Source organism: Gorilla gorilla, chromosome 16 (assembly GCF_029281585.2).
Source record: "Gorilla gorilla gorilla isolate KB3781 chromosome 16, NHGRI_mGorGor1-v2.1_pri, whole genome shotgun sequence".
Taxonomy (NCBI): Eukaryota; Metazoa; Chordata; class Mammalia; order Primates; family Hominidae; genus Gorilla; species Gorilla gorilla.
Window position 1 is genome coordinate 72614308 of NC_073240.2, and position 17260 is coordinate 72631567.

Consider the following 17260-nt stretch of genomic DNA (forward strand, 5'->3'; position numbering starts at 1 on the left):
AAAAATATAAAAATTAGCCAGGTGTGGTGGCGCATGCCTATAGTCCCAGCTACTTGGAAGGCTGAGGTGGGAGAATCACCTGAGCCCAGGAAGTCGAGGCTGCAGTGAGCCATGATCGCACTACTGCACTCCAGCCTGAGTGACAGAGTGAGACTCTGTCTCAAAAAAAAAAAAAAAAAAAAAAAAAAAAAAAATCTACCACAAGAGGCTGAAGAAATGGTCAAGCTACTAGTAATCAGAAATGCAAATTTTAAAAATAATGGGAGTCCATGTTTTTCCATAAGATTGGCAAGCTTTTAAAATATTAGACAATGTTCGTTCAGTGTTGGCAACCACATGGGGGATAGGTCAAGTGGCAACTCGTAACTTGGTGTAAACTTTTTGAAGAGAATTTTATCAATATCTATCAAGATACAAAGATATTATTATCTTTGACTTAATAATTTCACTTCTAGGAATATATACTAAAAATATGCTTTCAAAAATGTACAGAGGCACACACATGCAAAGAATAGGGCTCATCAGGTATGCCACCTACTCAGGACGCAGAGGCAGGAGGATCACCTGAGCTCAGGAACCCGAACTGTGGCTGCCCCTATGAATAGTCACGGCACCTCAGCCTGAGCAACACAGAAAGACCCCATCTCTGAAAAAAAAAAATAGGGCTTAATGAATTGTGTAGAATTAATGAATGAACTGTACAATTTCTTGTAACTTATAAAAATTGGAAGCAAGCTGGGAGACGTGACTCACACCTGTAATCCTAGCACTTTGGGAGGCCAAGGCAGGCAGATCATGAGGTCAGGAGATTGAGACCAGCCTGGCTAACACAGTGAAACCCCATCTCTACTAAAAATACATAAAATTGGCCAGGCATGGTGGCACGTGCATGTAGTCCCAGCTACTCAGGAGGCTGAGGCAGGAGAATAGCTTGAACCCGGGAGGCAGAGGTTGCGGTGAGCCGATATCATGCCATTGCACTCCAGCCTGTGCAACAAGAGCAAAACTCCATCTCAAAAAAAAATTAGAAGCAATTACATTTCTATAACTAGAAGGAAATGACTTATTTAATTATGTTCCAGCACATAGGACAAAATACAGACACCCCAAAAAAGAAGATGGTAGATATTATGATACAAAAAATTATCTAAATATGAGTAATATTTTAAAAAGCAAGCAGCTGAGAAGTATATTGTCAGTTCTTTCCCAAAGTAATCTATAAATTCAAGCAATGTTAATCAAAATCCAGGCAAGGTTTTTCACAGAAAAATCTAACAACCTGTGTCTAAAGTTTATGTGGTGGCTCACGCCTGTAATCTCAGCACTTCGGGAGGCCGATGCAGGCAGATCACTTGAGCTGGAGTGGGAGACCAGCCTGGGCAACATGGTGAAACCCTGTCTCTACTAAAAATACGAAAAAAATTAGCCAAGTGTGGCAGCATGTGCCTGTAATCCCAGCTACTCGGGAGGCTGAGGCAGGAGAAAGGCTTGGACCCGGGAGGCAGAGATTGCAATGAGCTGAGATAGAGCCACTGCATTTAGCCTGGGTGATACAGCGAGACTCCGTCTCAAAAAAAATAAAATAAATAAAATAAAATAAATAGAAGTTTATATGGAAGAGCAAGAGCAAGGAACCAAGAAGAGCCAAGGCTGTTTTGATGATTAACCATGTTGAGGGACTTTTCCTACCACATATCAAGGCATATTGGCACAAGGATGGATAAAAAAAGCAAGGAGAGCAGAATAGGCCAGAAATACGCATATAAAGGATGTGTGATATATGATGGAGGTCATATTATGAAGCTGTGGGGAAAAGATGAACAATTCAATAAATGGTCATGAGACAATTGTTTATCCATATACAAAGAGAAAAACAAGAAAACGAACTCCCTCCTCTCATCCTACACATACCATACACTCCACAAACCCTAATTCCTGGTGGATTAGTCAAATGAATGTGAAAAGAACATTTTAAAACTTCTAGAAGAGAACAGGGAAATTTATATTTTATTTCAGAGTACAGAAGGGTTTTTTAAATGAAACCAACAATTCCAAACCACAAAGGAAAACGTATTATAATATCAATTACATTAAAATTAAAAATCTCTTTATCAAATAACACCAGAAGCAAAGTGATCAGAAAAGCCACAGGCTGAAGAAGATACTTGCAGCACATATAACCTAACTCACAAAGATGAGATCCATTAGATATAAAGAATTTTCGTGAATCATTTTTTAAAGTTAACTAAATCAGAAAATGAGCAAAAGATCAAAAAAGCAATTCACAGAAAAGGAAGCTTGAATGGCAAATATACATGATATGTTCAGCGTCACGTGGGAATCATTTCCCATTCACTAGCTCAGCAAAAACTAAAACATATGGCAAAAAGAGAATTCTTCTGTTTCACTGACAGGAACATAAACAGTTATACCAACTTTGGAGAGCAAACTGACTGTATCTAGCAAAGTTGGATATACCTTATGACCCAGCAAGGCCCAGGCAGAGGATGGTAACAAAACTACTTAAAAGCATTGTTTGCACTAGAAAAAAAAAATTGGATTCATGTCCAACTTAAATGTCCATCAATAGAAAATGATTAAATTGTGGATTATATATACAAGAAAATTCAATAATGAAAATATAGCATTCATCAAATATGAATGAATCGCACAAATTCAATGTTGAGCAAGTTGCCAAGGAGCTTATACAATATGTATCTTTTATGTTTAAATGTCACAGAGTGGTGAGGGATTCCCTCACATAGAGTTTAAGTGTAAAGAAATGTTTGGGGATAAGAAACGCCAAATTTGGAACTTCTGATTACCTCTGGAGTGATGAGGATGAAGGAGGAAGTGATCAGAGAGAAGTGAGGACACAGATGAGTAACTTATTCTCTATACCTATTTCCCTTATCACGTTTAAAAGAAAGAGAAAAACCTGTGAGCCCTTGGCACACATTCACACCCCACAATGGTAATAAACAGCAGCGCAGGAGTTAAAGCCACAGCCACTGCCCTTTCTCTTCCCACTGGTCCAGGCTGCCTCTTGTGCTCAGGGAGTCTTCTGTTCGTTCTCTTTCGCTACAGATGAAAACTGCAAGGACAAGTACTACAACTGCAACGTGGTGGTCCAGGCAAGACTCTGTGTCTACAACTACTACAAGACCGCCTGCTGTGCCTCCTGCACCCGTGTGGCCAACAGGCAGACGGGCTTCCTGGGGAGCAGATAACACTCCTGCACCCCCATCAGTAGGGCAGCATCACTGCCTTCCCGGGGGCTTCAGCAGTGCGCCTGGCTGGCTGCTGCTCCACCACGGGCCCCCTGGCCCAGGCGCTGCCAACCAACTTAGTCACCACCCCTGCCTCCGGTGAATGCACCCCGTGGTACCCAGGGGCTTTTTACACAGGATGTTTGAAAGCCACAGTCGGTCCTTTAAGCATCGCCATGTACTGATGATCCCCTCCTTGGACCTGGCATCTGCTAATGGTGCCCTTTGAAAGTCAAGCAGTGGGAAGTACATGGAGCTCTCAGCCCTGCTCCCATCTGGCACCTTCAAGTCAACAGATGGGCCACTGACTGAGCGTTGCCCCGTCCCTGGTGCTACTGGCCTTTCTAAACTTAGCACCCTGGAGAGTCCAAGGAGGCAGTGCCCCCAACCCAGCGCCCCACTAAGCCTTGCTGACACGCGTGCATCCCTCTGTGACCTCAGCCCAGATGTGCCTGTTTTCATTCTCAAAGACATTAGACTGTTTTCCTGCCCTATGACACAGATAGCTCACATGAATATTGTGCTTTATTTAGCAGGTGTACTCACAGATACTAGCTCCTTAGCAGCTCACAACATCCCAGAATGGGAGGCAGGGGGTGACTCATTATCCCCATTTTACTGACAGGGAAACTGAGGCTCAACTTAGGTAATTGACCTGCCAGGTATATTCACCCATCCGGTGGAAGAGCTGAGTCCCCGCCCCCAGTCATCTACCAGTATCCAGCCTGGGGCCTGTCCTTAGATGTGAAAGGTGCTGCTTCATTTCTGACCAAGAGACTGAGAAGTTTCCCAGAATGCAAACAAAGCCCAGGCCCCTGAAATCTTTCCAGTCAAGGTTTTATCCCAGCATTCAGTTGTTTTGGATGTCTGTTCCTACTTGCCCTTACCCCCAAAGTTACAGATCCTAGTTACAGGACTCTACTGGCTTTGTTAAACTGTCCGTGAGACAAGAAAGCCACTGGGGGAACCAGGTGATTGTCTGAAATTCTGACTCCGTTCCAAGTGCTGTTCCTCCCAGGAAATCAAAGGCCAGGGTCCTTATGGCCGTGGAGCCTTCCCGACCACAGAGCCAACTTGTGAAGCACACAGCTCTGCGGCCTGGGCTCTGCCCTGCCTCAGCCGCCTCCCCCACGCTCTTCACCACGCCCCTGGAGAGTCCGGCCAACCTGTCCCAGCCAAAACACTGCTGTATTAGAAAAAGTCTCTTTCTGGTCTTTCTGGTTTTGTTTATGAATTTCCCTCTGTGGCCACAAATTCCTCCCCTCCCCATGACTCACAGTCCATATGGCCCACCCCCAGACTTGAGCACCAAGATCTGCATTAATGCAGTTGGCCTGCAACAAGGAGCTGTGGACCCTTCCCCATCTCTTCCAATTCACTTTCCCCAACTATCCAGTTCCAGAGGCCGCAGGCCTGGAAGGATGCAGTGCATATTGAAAGGTGGACCCTCTGAAAACCAGTTAAGAGGAATATATGTATGTTTTACCCATTAAGAAATAATGGCAAGCTAAACAAATTGTAAACTTACAGAAAATTTGTCTTATGGTCCTGAGCATATTTCCCTTTTAAAGCAAGCCTGGATTCTTAGCAAAGTGTTTCCCGCATTTGCTCTTTTAGCTGACAAATCTGCCACTGTGATGATGGTTTGCAGCTTTTGGAAGCAGTATGGCAACCTGGCCTGACACGCTCTTTAGGCTTCCACTAACCTGGGGCTTTCAGAAATTCTATTTGGCCTTTCTGTGGGTAGCTTTCCAGCTTCTCTTCTAGGGAGCCCCAGGCATCATTTCCCAAAAGCATCCCCATCTCCTGATTCTCTTGGAACTCCTACAGATAAGCATCCTGGCAGAGGCCCAGGCTCCCAAACCGACAAAGTGAAAAGAGACCAGAGAGGCCAAGCATATTGACCGGTGCTGTTCAAGGCCTGCTCTTTTCCACTCACCACTTGTTTTGCTGCTTGTCACGAGGAGAGTTGTTCCTGTATATGGCTGCTCTCAGATCTTGCCAAGCAAGCCAGTCATTTGAAGAGGTTTTCTTTTCATGCTGGAGGGCAGGCTAAGATCAATGAGTGGAAGAGAGAAAGGCTGTTTTAGCTCAAGTTAAAGGAACACCTTCTAGCCATCAAAGCCGCCCAACAGAGGCAAGGGTCACCACACATGAGAGAGCGCTCTGTCCTTAAAGGGAATTCTCTGTTGAGTGGAAGGTGAACACCCTGGTTCTTCCAACTCAGGAATTCTCGTGGCTGGGCTGGGTCAGTGATGGCTTTGTCTCTTTATGTCTAAAGTGCCCTGTGGCTGCTGAAGGTTACCTAACCATTCTTTAAAAGGAGAATGACCCTCCATGAGAATGGCCAGCCTGCCAACTGTGCAATTGAAGACCCAATGGATCAACCCCATGTCTCCCTTGGGGAGAAAGTGCATAAACCAGGGGTCTCTTTTTTTTTTTTCAACAAACCATTGAGCTATTCTTGGAGTTCATCTCTGGAGAGGTTATACATTATTAGAAGTTTGATTATTATTATAGTTTGATCAATTTGTCTTAGAGATCCAATTTTTACTAATTCCCTAGTTTTTTATTTCAGCATCTGAATGTCTTTCTCCCCAGCACAGTGCATACAATTAGGGCCTTGGGTATTTCCAGTGATAACTTTCCTTGGAGAGGATCTAAGAAAAGCCCAGATTTCGGTAGCCATCTCCCTCCAAATATGTCTCTTTCTGCTTTCTTAATGCCCATTATTTCCCCTTCTCCTTTCTTCTGTCACTGCCATCTCCTTCTTGGTCTTCCCATTGTTCTTTAACTGGCCGTAATATGGAATTGATATTTACATTTCGATACTGGTTTTTTTCTTGGCCTGTGTACGGGATTGCCTCATTTCCTGCTCTGAATTTTAAAATTAGATATTAAAGCTGTCATATGGTTTCCTCACAAAAGTCAACAAAGTCCAAAAAAAATAGTTTGCCGTTTTACTTTCATCCATTGAAAAAGGAAATTGTGCCTCTTGCAGCCTAGGCAAAGGACATTTAGTACTATCGATTCTTTCCACCCTCACGATGACTTGCGGTTCTCTCTGTAGAAAAGGGATGGCCTAAGAAATACAACTAAAAAAACAAACAAAAAACACCAAAAAAAAAAAAAAAAAAAAAAAAGCCATTTAAAGCCAGCCACTAGAGGGAGTCAGTTCAGTTCCGTAAAGGTATGCTCAGTGCCCGCTGCCTGCAAGCTGTTGGGGACCCCAGGGAGGGCAAGGCAGCCTGTCCCTGCCCCCAGGGAGCTAGAACATGACAAGAATTCTCAGCACTGTGCCTACCTGTCCCTTTACCTTACCTCTCTGGCCCAGAGTTCTTGGAGGGTTTTTTCTTTATTTTCTTACGTACTCATCTACTTATTCTCAAAGTATTTAGCATTCAACACTCTTTTTGCTTTAAAAAGAATGGCCGTACAAAGGGACAGAAAAGAGAAGACACAAGCTTGGTGTATTTTCATCAAGTTATGTGGCAGAGAAATCCAGATATTACCAGGACCTGTCTAAACAAATGTTGTGGGTTTTCTTTTCATTCGGATAGCCACTTTATAGTTGGAATATCAATTTTCTAATGAGGAGGAAGACATAAGTGGTAAAAAGAAACATGACTTCCCTTAAAACAGGCTGGATAATCTATATCAGCCTTGTGGGTGGAGACTAGTATTTGATCCTTGCCATATAAAACATTTTAATATGGTTTACATGGGAAAATATCAATGGCTTCCTCACAAAATGTATGGGTGACATGAAGTTGAAGAGCCAATGGCTTGGGTGACACATACTGGATCCAAAAAGATCAGGGAGACTAGAATAAAACTTGGATGTTAAAAATTCATTAGGAATCCACATAAAGTACTATATTTGGACTAAAATGAAAAACTAAAGGTGGGAGAGAGGCAAGAATTTTAGTTGACTAAGCTCAGTGTGAGTCACAGTGGGATGGAACCATGCAAAAACAAAACCCACAGACATGCAGGCTACGTGAGGAGAAAACAGTGGTGAGGATCACATCACATTGTGTTTGCATTTGCCGGAACCATACTTTAAGAAGAAAACCTATCATCTATAACATCAGTTTATCAATGCCCCGTCCTGATGAAGGGTGCAGACTCTCAGAAACAGCAGGAAGGACTTCATGAGAACCCTCAGGCTGGAGAAGGGACTAGGGCACAAGGAGAGCTCTCCTAGGACCAGGACCAAGAAGCTACAGGCAGGCACAGTTTAGCTCCTGCAGAGACCCAGCTTTTCACAAGTTGGAGCCTTCCAGAGATGGAGGGACTGTGGTAGGTGGTGACCCACCCATCACTGGAGGTGGAAGCAGAGGCTGTTTGCCAGGGATGCTGGAGAGGGGATTCAAGCATCTGGCTGGGCAACGTGATGCTCAGGGCCGTCTCCACTCGGGGCTTAGGGGAGTCTGTAAGTAGAAGAGCTTTAGGTGATTTGTTTGGTGGGGGAAGGCAAGTACACAGCTACGCACTTTCCGTTTCTGACTTTTGCCACCCTGTCAGCCATGGGGAGCCCACTGTGGGACTGAAACCCTGAGCTGAATGCGGCCTCATGTCTTAGAGAAACACTGGCAAGTTGGTCAGAGCCACCATCTGCATCGAGGAGTAGCTGAGCGGCAGGATGGGGGGCTGCCTGCCCAGGGTCTCTCACCGTGGTGTAAGCAGAGCCATGGCTTGCCTAGGACCCTATAGATACCATCATTCTTTCTCAGCTCGACTGGAGTTTCTGCACCTTTGCAGGGGCAAAGTAACTCCCTGCACCCTGAACCGCCCCCCATTCCTGTTCATTTCAACAGATAATGATGGGGGTGGGGGGTGTCCATCGTGCTGAGGGTGTGACCACAAGAGGGTGAAAACTTCCAGCCAACTTTCTCAGTCCTTTCTCTTGCCAGAGGGAAGCCACCTGCTACACAAACTAACACCCCCTGCCTTGACCCCTTCCCCACGACTCAGTTGACAGAAGGATATACTTTGTTATAACTTATTATTTTGTTCTCTGTAAATACAAGATGTTTATAGGAAATATGTATTCTGAACTCTATCTGCAGAATGAGTCACTACACCAAAATAGTTCTATTATTTAGAATGTGTTAATTTTAAAGGGACCTGATAGGTATTTATTTACATATGCGATCCACGTTTGTGTGAAAGCATGTGATCATACTAACCCAGCCTCCTGGAATGTCACTGTACGATGATTGATGTCTTTTTCTCAGTCCATAGTTAAAATTGTTTAGTATGCTAATCAGTCCAGTTCCCTGAGGTTTAAGATCAAATATAAATTACTCTGCTTTTCGACTCATTCAGGTAGCATTGTACCTGAACCTGATTGCTACTTTTTCATCTTAAATATTATATTTCCTCATCTAATCTGCCTTCCCCTCATCCACAGACATTTGGAGAAGGAAATGGGAGGGTGTCTGTTATCCCTTTCTCTTTGCTTTGTCCCCGTTGCTAGACTGGCAGCGTCAGTTGCTCGGCGGGCTTGGTTAGAGCCGTGGATGAGGCAGGTGGGTGGCGGGGACAGGGAGAGGCTGAGAGGGAAGTGGTGGCATTTACTGCTCTGACACTTCCACTGTCCCTGCTGGGGATGCTGGGGCCAAGGCCTGTGGGGCCTGTGAACTGCACAGCCAGGAGCAAGGAACCCGCTAAATACTCCGTCACCTCCATGTCTTCCCTACAGAGTTAAATTATTACATAAGCAGGTGAAAGGTAGAAGGCGAATTATGTGAGTAAATATGGTCTGTTTTCTCTTCAGCAAAAATGACTATTTTTGTGTATGACTAATTTATTTTTATTATTGTAAAGATACAATAAACCGGTTGAAATATCTGCTTTTTTGACAAGTTTGTGCTTTCTCTGGCCTTATTCACGTTCTGTTCTCCTGCAAATAGCGCCCTCTAAAAAGAAGAGTCAGACAATAAACTGGTTGAAATATCTGCTTTGTTGACAAGCGTGTGCTTTCTCTGGCCTTATTCACGTTCTGTTCTCCTACAAATAGCCCCCTCTAAAAATAAAACTCAGACCCTTGAGAGGTCAGCCGCTTATAGACGTTGGCTTTGGGTGCTTGAGGTGGAGCCGGGCCAGTTAGAGAATGAGACGCGCCTTAGAAAGAACATGAGCCCACCCGTCCTATGTTAGGCTGCATTAGACTCACCTGAGAAGCTTAAAGTGAAGTCCTCAGACGTGTGCACCGCGCCCAGGATGCAATCTCACATGAATTTCTTTATGTCTCCCCCAGGGAATTGTGCAGAATAGGTTGGCACCCACTCTGCTGGTTTGGTGGGGCTCCATCTCTAACTTGAATTAATCTTCTTCCAGCTCCCTCTAGCTGACTTCACTTGGGTCTTGATCTTAGCAAAGTGTTTGACAAAATCTTTCAGGCGATCTCGGTGCAAAATAAAGTGAAACGTGACTGAGATGGTGATGCCAGTTGAAGTCCACCCTGGCCTAGAGAGCAGTCTCTAGCGAAGCCTACAAGCTCTGCTACAGACTCTGTCCTGGACAGCATGTCGTCAATAACTCAGAAACCAGCTCTATGCCTAAAATGCTATCGCCCACCCTTCCCATCCACCTTTTTGCCTGGAAAAACCTCCATTTATTCTTTTTTTATTGTGGTAAAATCCACTTTACATAAAAGTCACTATTTTAACTTTTTTTTTTTTTTTTTTTTTTTTGACAGAGTCTCACTCTGTAGCCCAAGCTGGAGTGCAGTGGCGTGATCTTGGCTCACGGCAACCTCTGCCCCTGGGGCTCAAGCGATTCTGGTGCCTCAGCCTCCTGAGTAGCTGGGACTACAGGTGTGCCCCACCATGCCCAGCTAATTTTTTGTGTGTTAGTAGAGACAGGGTTTCACCATGTTACCCGGGATGGTCTCAAATGCCTGAGCTCAAGCAATCCGCCCCCCTCAGCCTCCCAAAGTGCTGGGATTACAGGCGTGAGCCACTGCGCCTGGCCTCCATTTTAACCATTTCCAAATGTACAACTCACTAGTATTTAAAGCAACCACAGTGTTGGGCAACCATCACCCCAAAATTCCATTTATTCTTCAACAGTTCAATACAGGAGTCCACCAGGCGCCGGCCACTCTGCTGAGCACACTTACATGAGCTCATTTCGTCTTCACAGCAAACCTATGAAGTTCAAATATTGTTTCCTCCTACAGATGAGAATATTGAGACTTGGAGAGGTTTGGTATCCCAGCTGATACTTGGTGGTGCTAGGATTCCACAGTCCTCTTCCCCTAGAGGCTGAGGCTTGTCTCTTTGCCGCCTCCATCTCCCCAGGGCCTGGCACGTTATATGGTTCCAGCCTATACTAGTTCCAACCTCTTTCTCCACATCAGTTTCAGTCACTGGGCAACAATTGCACAAGGACTGGTTGAAAAAGTCCAGTGCTGCCCATCCTACCCGGGCTCAGTGTGACCAATGTGATCTGAGGCAGCTTCTGGAGGAGTGCACCCCCCAACAGGGAGAGGCAGTGAGCCTGCTCTGCGCAAGGGGCAGACCCAGGCTGGGACCCTCTGCCTCCAGTTCCGGGGACCGCATGTCGTAAGGTTTATTGACTGTCTGGAAAAAGCCCAGAGGATGGTAGGATGATGACCAGGATGGAGGGGTTCTGGAAGGAGGACTGTCTTCAACCTTCAGACAATTTAAAGGACTGTCAGGGACAGATGACAAGAACCCGGACTCCTCCAGCAGACCAGGGCAGGGATGTGACTGGGAGTCAGACTTGGTTCAAAATGAGATGTTTCCAGTAATCAGAGAGGCTGAACAGTGGGAAAAGACACTTTAAGAGACAGGGCCGGGGCAGTGGCTCATGCCTGTAATCCCAGCACTTTGGGAGGCCGAGGTGGGTGGATCACTCAGGAGTTCGAAACTAGCCTCAGCAACATGGCAAAACTCCATCTCTACAAAAATACAAAAACTTAGCTGGGTATGGTGGTGCACACTTGTAATCCCAGCTACTCAGCAGGCAGAGGTGGGAGGATCACTTGAGCCTGGGTGGCAGAGGTTACAGTGAGCCGAGATCGAGCCACTGCTGTCCATCCTAGGTGACAGAGTGAGATCCTGTCTCAAAGAAAAAAAAAGAGTGAGTGAGACCCCCAAAAAAGTGATCAGGAACATTTTAGGAGAGGGAAAATTTGAATATGGGCTGTATTTAAGATGACATCATTGGCCGGACACAGTGGCTCACGCCTGTAATTCCAGCACTTTGGGAGGCCAAGGTGGGTGGATTGCTTGAGCCCAGGAGTTCGAGACCAGCCGGGGCAACATGGCAAAACCCTGTCTCTACTAAAAACACAAAAATTAGCCGGACCTGGTGGCGGACACCTGTAATCCTAGCTACTCTGGAGGCTGAGGCACAAGAATCACTTGAACCTGGGAGGTGGAGGTTGCAGTGAGCCCAGATCATGCCACTACACTCCAGCCTGGGCGACAGAACAAGACTCTGTCTCAAAAAAAAAAAAAAAAAAAAAAAGACATTGTTGAATCTGTGTAAAGCTTCTTGGACGTGAGGATGGTGTTTGGCCAAACAGGAGTACATGTTCCTCCAGTACTTAGCCAGGAAGGTCATGATCTGCTGTTTACCTTCTAATGGGTCACTAAAAGTGTGTGCGTGTGTGTGTGCACGCACATGCACATGTGTGTATGGAGAAAGTATGCACACAGATAAGGTAAGATGTATTTTGGTGAATCTTAGTGAAGGGTATGTGGTGTCCATTACACTACTTCTCTGAGGTTTGAAATTTCCTAAAATAGAAAGTTGTGGGTGGCAGAAATAAAGTACAAAAAGGGGATGGGGAGAAAGAGAACTAACTTTTTTTGCTGTGTTTTTCAGATTTACCTAATAAGAATTAACTGGGGTGCTCATTCAACCTTGAAGGTAAGCAAGGTAAATTATGTGCACAAACAAATGTTTTTAATTGTTTGAATTTTTTTAATGAATCATTTATCAATTATGGTTTAAGAAGAATGGCTAGCTGGGCATGGTAGCTCATACACATAAAGAATCCCGGCACTTTAGGAGGCTGAAGGGGGAGGATCACTTGAGCCCAGGAGCTTGAGACCAGCCTGGGCAACATAGTGAGACCCTATATCTAAAGAAAATGAAATAACAATTAGCCAGGCAAAGTGGTGCATTCCTGTAGCCCCAGCCTTGAGGCAGTTCAAGGCTGCAGTGAGCTCTGATTGCACCACTGCACTCCAGGCTGCGTGACAAAGCAAGACCCTGTAGAAGAAGATGAGGAAAGGAGGAAAGGAAGAAAAGAAGGAGAAGGAGAAGAAAGATGAAAGAAAGAAGAAGGAGAAGGAGGAGGGGAGGATGAGGGGGGAGGAGGGAGAGGAGGGGCAGGAAGAGGGGAGGAGGGTGAGGAGGAGGACGGACAGGAGGAGGAGGAAGGGGAGGAGGAGTAGGGAAGGAGGAGGGGGGACGAAGAGGAGGAGGAGAAGAGGAGGAGGAATGGTCAATACTTAGTAGACTCAAGTGCAATTTAATAAGGCGCCTTACATCACTTGATCGGGAACAGTTTCCTTGGTCTCTCTGACCAAGAAAAGAGAGAGAAGCGGGTTTACAAAGTGCTAGGAAAGAAGACACAATATTAGAATGGGTTAACGAAGCAAAGAACAAGCCTTCCAAAAGTGGACAATGGAGCCAGCGGAGGGGAGGGGAGGTCCCAGGAGAGGGGACAGGAATCTGTGTGGTGATCCTTGCCCTCATCAAGGCTGGGGAACCCCGACTGGGTGAGCACCACTCGATGTCAGGTATCGTCTGAGTCTCTACAGCACTTAGTTTTCATCTTCGCAACAACTCATGAAGCAAGCACTCTCGTGCGGCCATTTTACGGACAAATAAATTGAGGCCCAAAGAGAATAAGTAATGTGACCAAGCTATTAAGTGGGACAGTCTGACTTAGGTCTTCCTTATGCCTCACTGTCAAATGAAATCAACTGGAACTTCTTTTAAAAGTGATATGGGGGCCCTACTCCCAGATATTTTGATCTTCAGTTGATTGAGGGTGGGGACCAGGCATCGATGTTTTGAAACCTCTCCAGGGAATTCTAGCTAAGGCTGAAAACACTGAGAAGAGTATGTCCCACTCCGGTGTACATATGAATTGCCTGGGGATGTTGTTGAATTTCGGATTCTGATACAGTTAGTCTGGGGTGGGGCCCGAGTTCTAACATGCTCCCAGGTGATGCTGATGCTGCTGGTCCAAGGACCGCACTGAAAAGTGAGGCACCTCACCCTTCAGAATGCTGAGGGGTTTCCTATATTTACCGGGAAGATGAGCAGGTGACCTCTGAGTCATTTGCTTTGTTTATAAAACAGTCTTCTATGAAGTCTAGATGCTAGGTCTGAATCTACTAGTTCGCCTTTTGGCCAATGACGCTTAGGGACTCTGAAGTGGTTTTAAGCCTCTGTGCTCCTGCATAGGTGATTTATTTGTTTTTACCAGATAATCGGTGTATTTAGGCACTCAGCTGTCCACACAAAAGAGAAACCTTGACTGCACTGACTTGGGGACTTGTTTTTGTTGGTGGGTTTTTTGTTTGTTTGTTTTTTGAGACAGAGTCTCACTCTGTCACCCAGGCTGGAGTGCAGTGGCGCAATCTTGGCTCAATGCAACCTCTGCCTCCCGGGTTCAAGCGATTCTTGTGCCTCAGCCTCCCAAATAGCTGGGATTACAGGTGCATGCCACCATGCCCAGTTAATTTTTGTATTTTTAGTAGAGACGGAGTTTCACCATGTTGGCCAGGCTGGTCTTGAACTCCTAGCTTCAGGTGATCTGCCCGCCTCAGCCTCCCAAAGTGCTGAGATTACAGGCGTGAGCCACTGCACCTGGCTGGGAAGTCCTTCTACTAAAAATGCAAAAATTAGCCAGGCATGGTGGCATGCCCCTGTAATCCCAGCTAGTCGGGAGGCTGAGGTAGGAGAATTGCATGAACCCAGGAGGCAGAGACTGCAGTGAGCCAATATTGCACCACTGCACTCCAGCCTGGGCGACAGAGCAAGACCTCATCTCAAAATATAAAAAAAGAAGTTCAGAGGGAGGCAGTTGTTGGATTAGGTCTGCAACTCAACAGCTTCAGGGCCAGCTTCTCTGCAGCTCTCTTGGCCTCTTCTTCATGGTTGCAAGCCAGCTTCTCCTGCTCCACCTATCACATCCATCTTCAGGGAAGAAAGCAGGAAGGGCCATTGCAGCTGTGTATCTCCATTTACCAATAAACCAAATACATTCCCAGAGCCCCATCCTATGTCCCACAAACTTCTATTTACATCTTATTGGCCAAAGTGGGCTCCATGGCCATTTGTGGCTGCAGAGGAAGCTGGGAAGACAGAGAAGGGATTGTTATGCTTGGCTGTGACCAATTGGGGTTCCATTAGCAGAGAAGAAAGACAGGAAAGATGTGGGTGAGATAACCTGGGATGTCTGATTATTGCACCCTTACCAAGCAAAAGCTTCTAGGAAGGGACAACAAAAGTTCAAACGCCTCAGTGTCTGTTCATCTTTGACCCACTGAGGAACTACTCCTTAAAATGGGTTTAGGTCGTACATCCTTTCTTTATTCAGCAAATATTTATTGAGCACACACTCTGTGCCAAGCAATGTTTGGGGCAATGGAAATACATAAGTCTCATGGAACTTACAAAATGCTGTGCAACCTAAAACACTTGCAGATAAAGAGACCTATTGCATCAGGCTTCTGGAGCGAACAGCCTATGAATGGACACCATATTTGGCTCTCCATTTGCTGAGAGCTGGAACGGGTGATGCTACAGATTTTATTTCTAACCAGATAGCTAGGGAACTTACTCTTACCGCGCCTCCACATGATCGACCTCACCTTGCATACTTACAGCCACCTCAACAGCTGGGTGCTGCAGGTCTCTCTGCTTTACAGCGGGGAAAACAAAGCCTCAGCCAGGTGAGGGAACTTGCTCATGATCATGCAGGTCTCAAGTGACTGGGGACTTTGAGCCCAAGTCTGCCTCATTTCAAAGCTTATGCTGGTTCTTCTGCATGCTGCGGCCTTTCTGAAACAATCACACGAAGCCACCACGTAGAAGACTAAACTCTCTTTAAAAGTAAACTTCAGCCAGAACTGACACCCTGAGCATGGGGCGTTCATCACAGCAGATACTGCTGATGATCACTGTGGCTTCGTGAATAAGAGCCTGGGGACACAAGGAAGGCTTCTCCTATGACACACGCACACACGCACAAACACATGCACACACACTCATACACATACACACAAGCATGCACAGGCACGCACATGCACTCATACACATGCATGCACGCACATGCACTCATACACATGCATGCACACACATGCACTCATACACACACATGCACACTCATACACACACAAACACAAACACTGTTGCCTGCAGGGAAAATGCTTCAGGAGCCACCTCTACTTCTACATCCCACTTTTATATGTGGATTCCAAAAATCTCTTCTAGGCCCAGGAACAGTCTTGTTTAAAGGCTGGCCAAGGAGGTGGGGGACAGAACCAGTGGGACCCAAAGAATCCAGTGTGCTGGAACTTGATGCCGATGTCAGCCTCAATGCTCTCACCCTGACAGCAGAAGTGGCGGCTTCTCCCTCCACCTGTGCCAGGACAGTGCCACCAGTCTAACTTCTGCCACCGTCCCTACCTGCAGCTCACCTGAGCCCAGAACCGTGCCCCCTGCACCCTCCCGACACACTCAGGTAATGCCTCCATTTGTGTTATCTCTTGCTCTATAACAAACAACCATTTTATTATTTCTCATGATTCACTCGGTCAGGAATGTGGTCGAGATACTGGTAATAGCTCATTCCTCCTCCACATGAAGTCTGCCGGGGCTGGGCCATCCAGGCTGGCTGGTTCACTCGCAGGTCTGATGATGATCAGGCTGAGATGATTGGAATGGTTTGCCAAGGGGGCCTCAGTTCTCTCTGCCGCCCTGTTCCCTGCTTCTTCCTCTCCATGTGGTCTCTTCACGAGGGTTTCTCTGGATGAAGAATAGGCAAGAGGAAGGAAGAGAGAGCTGCCAGATCTCTTAGGCCTGGGCTTAAGCACCCTTCCTGCATCTGGAACCCCTGGCACACTAATCTAGGGAAAGGCTCACACTTCTCACTCACTCCACTACCCGGCCCACCTCAGTGACCTCAGAGGGGTCTGCCGAGCCTGGGGATGGGCAGTCGTCCCTGTCCACTCCCTGTCCTGGAGGTACACTGGAAAGCCACAAATAGGCCTTTGTAGCGGCAAAAGGCAGCTGAGAAGCACCACGGCAATGTAGCCGTCACTCTTGGTGACTCCAGCTCTTTCTATCCTCGGCCCTTCCATCCAGATTTGGGTCCTGCAAGCTGATTCTCAAGTTTGGCCCCATTGATAAGAGCCAGAGGCATTGTTGTTTTCTTTTCTTTTCTTTTCTTTCTTTTTTTTTTTTTTTTTTTTTGAGACAGTCTTGCTCTGTTGCCCAGGCTGGAGTGCAGTGGCATGATCTTGACTCACTGCAACCTCCACCTCCCAGATTCAAGCAATTCTCTTGCCTTAGCCTCCCAAGTAGTTGGATTACAGGCACCTGCCACCATGCCCGGCTAAGTTTTGTATTTTTAGTACAGACAGGGTTTCACCATGTTGACCAAGCTGGTCTTGAACTCCTGACCTCAGGTGATCTGCCTGCCTTGGCCTCCCAAAGTGCTGGGATTACAGGCATGAGCCACCACATCCAGCCGGCATTGCTGTTTTCCTTGTGGCAATTTTAAGTCAAGACTGATTCAGGGTCTTCCTGTTGATATAAGGGTGTGAGGAAGATGGTGTGGCAGGTGCTATGAGAGGCTGACCTCATAAAAGTTGTATGAATCATTCAGACAACACTCCTGCCTTGTTATATTGGTCAAAGCCAACCATAGGCCTGCCCGCATTCAAGGGAAGGAATATGAGTCTACCTCAGCCTGCTCCTGACTCAGT

The 17260-nt window shown here is 46.2% G+C and overlaps 1 protein-coding gene across 4 annotated transcripts in view; it reads left to right on the top strand.

Moving 5' to 3' along the window:
• The window catches only part of THSD4 (thrombospondin type 1 domain containing 4), a 693045-nt gene that overhangs the window by 656532 nt on the left and 19253 nt on the right, over positions 1 to 17260 (top strand). For 2 of the 4 annotated variants that reach the window (XR_008672073.2, XR_010131023.1), the window contains exons 18-19: positions 12135 to 12179; positions 15765 to 16014. Coding sequence is in view for 2 of the 4 variants with exons in the window: in XM_031002164.3 (XP_030858024.2) it covers positions 3088 to 3230 (143 nt within the window). In the remaining 2 variants the exon portion in view is untranslated. Of the gene's footprint in view, positions 1 to 3087; positions 9129 to 12134; positions 12180 to 15764; positions 16015 to 17260 lie in introns of those variants that run through there. The other 2 variants (XM_031002164.3, XM_019010989.4) reach the window with 1 other exon arrangement.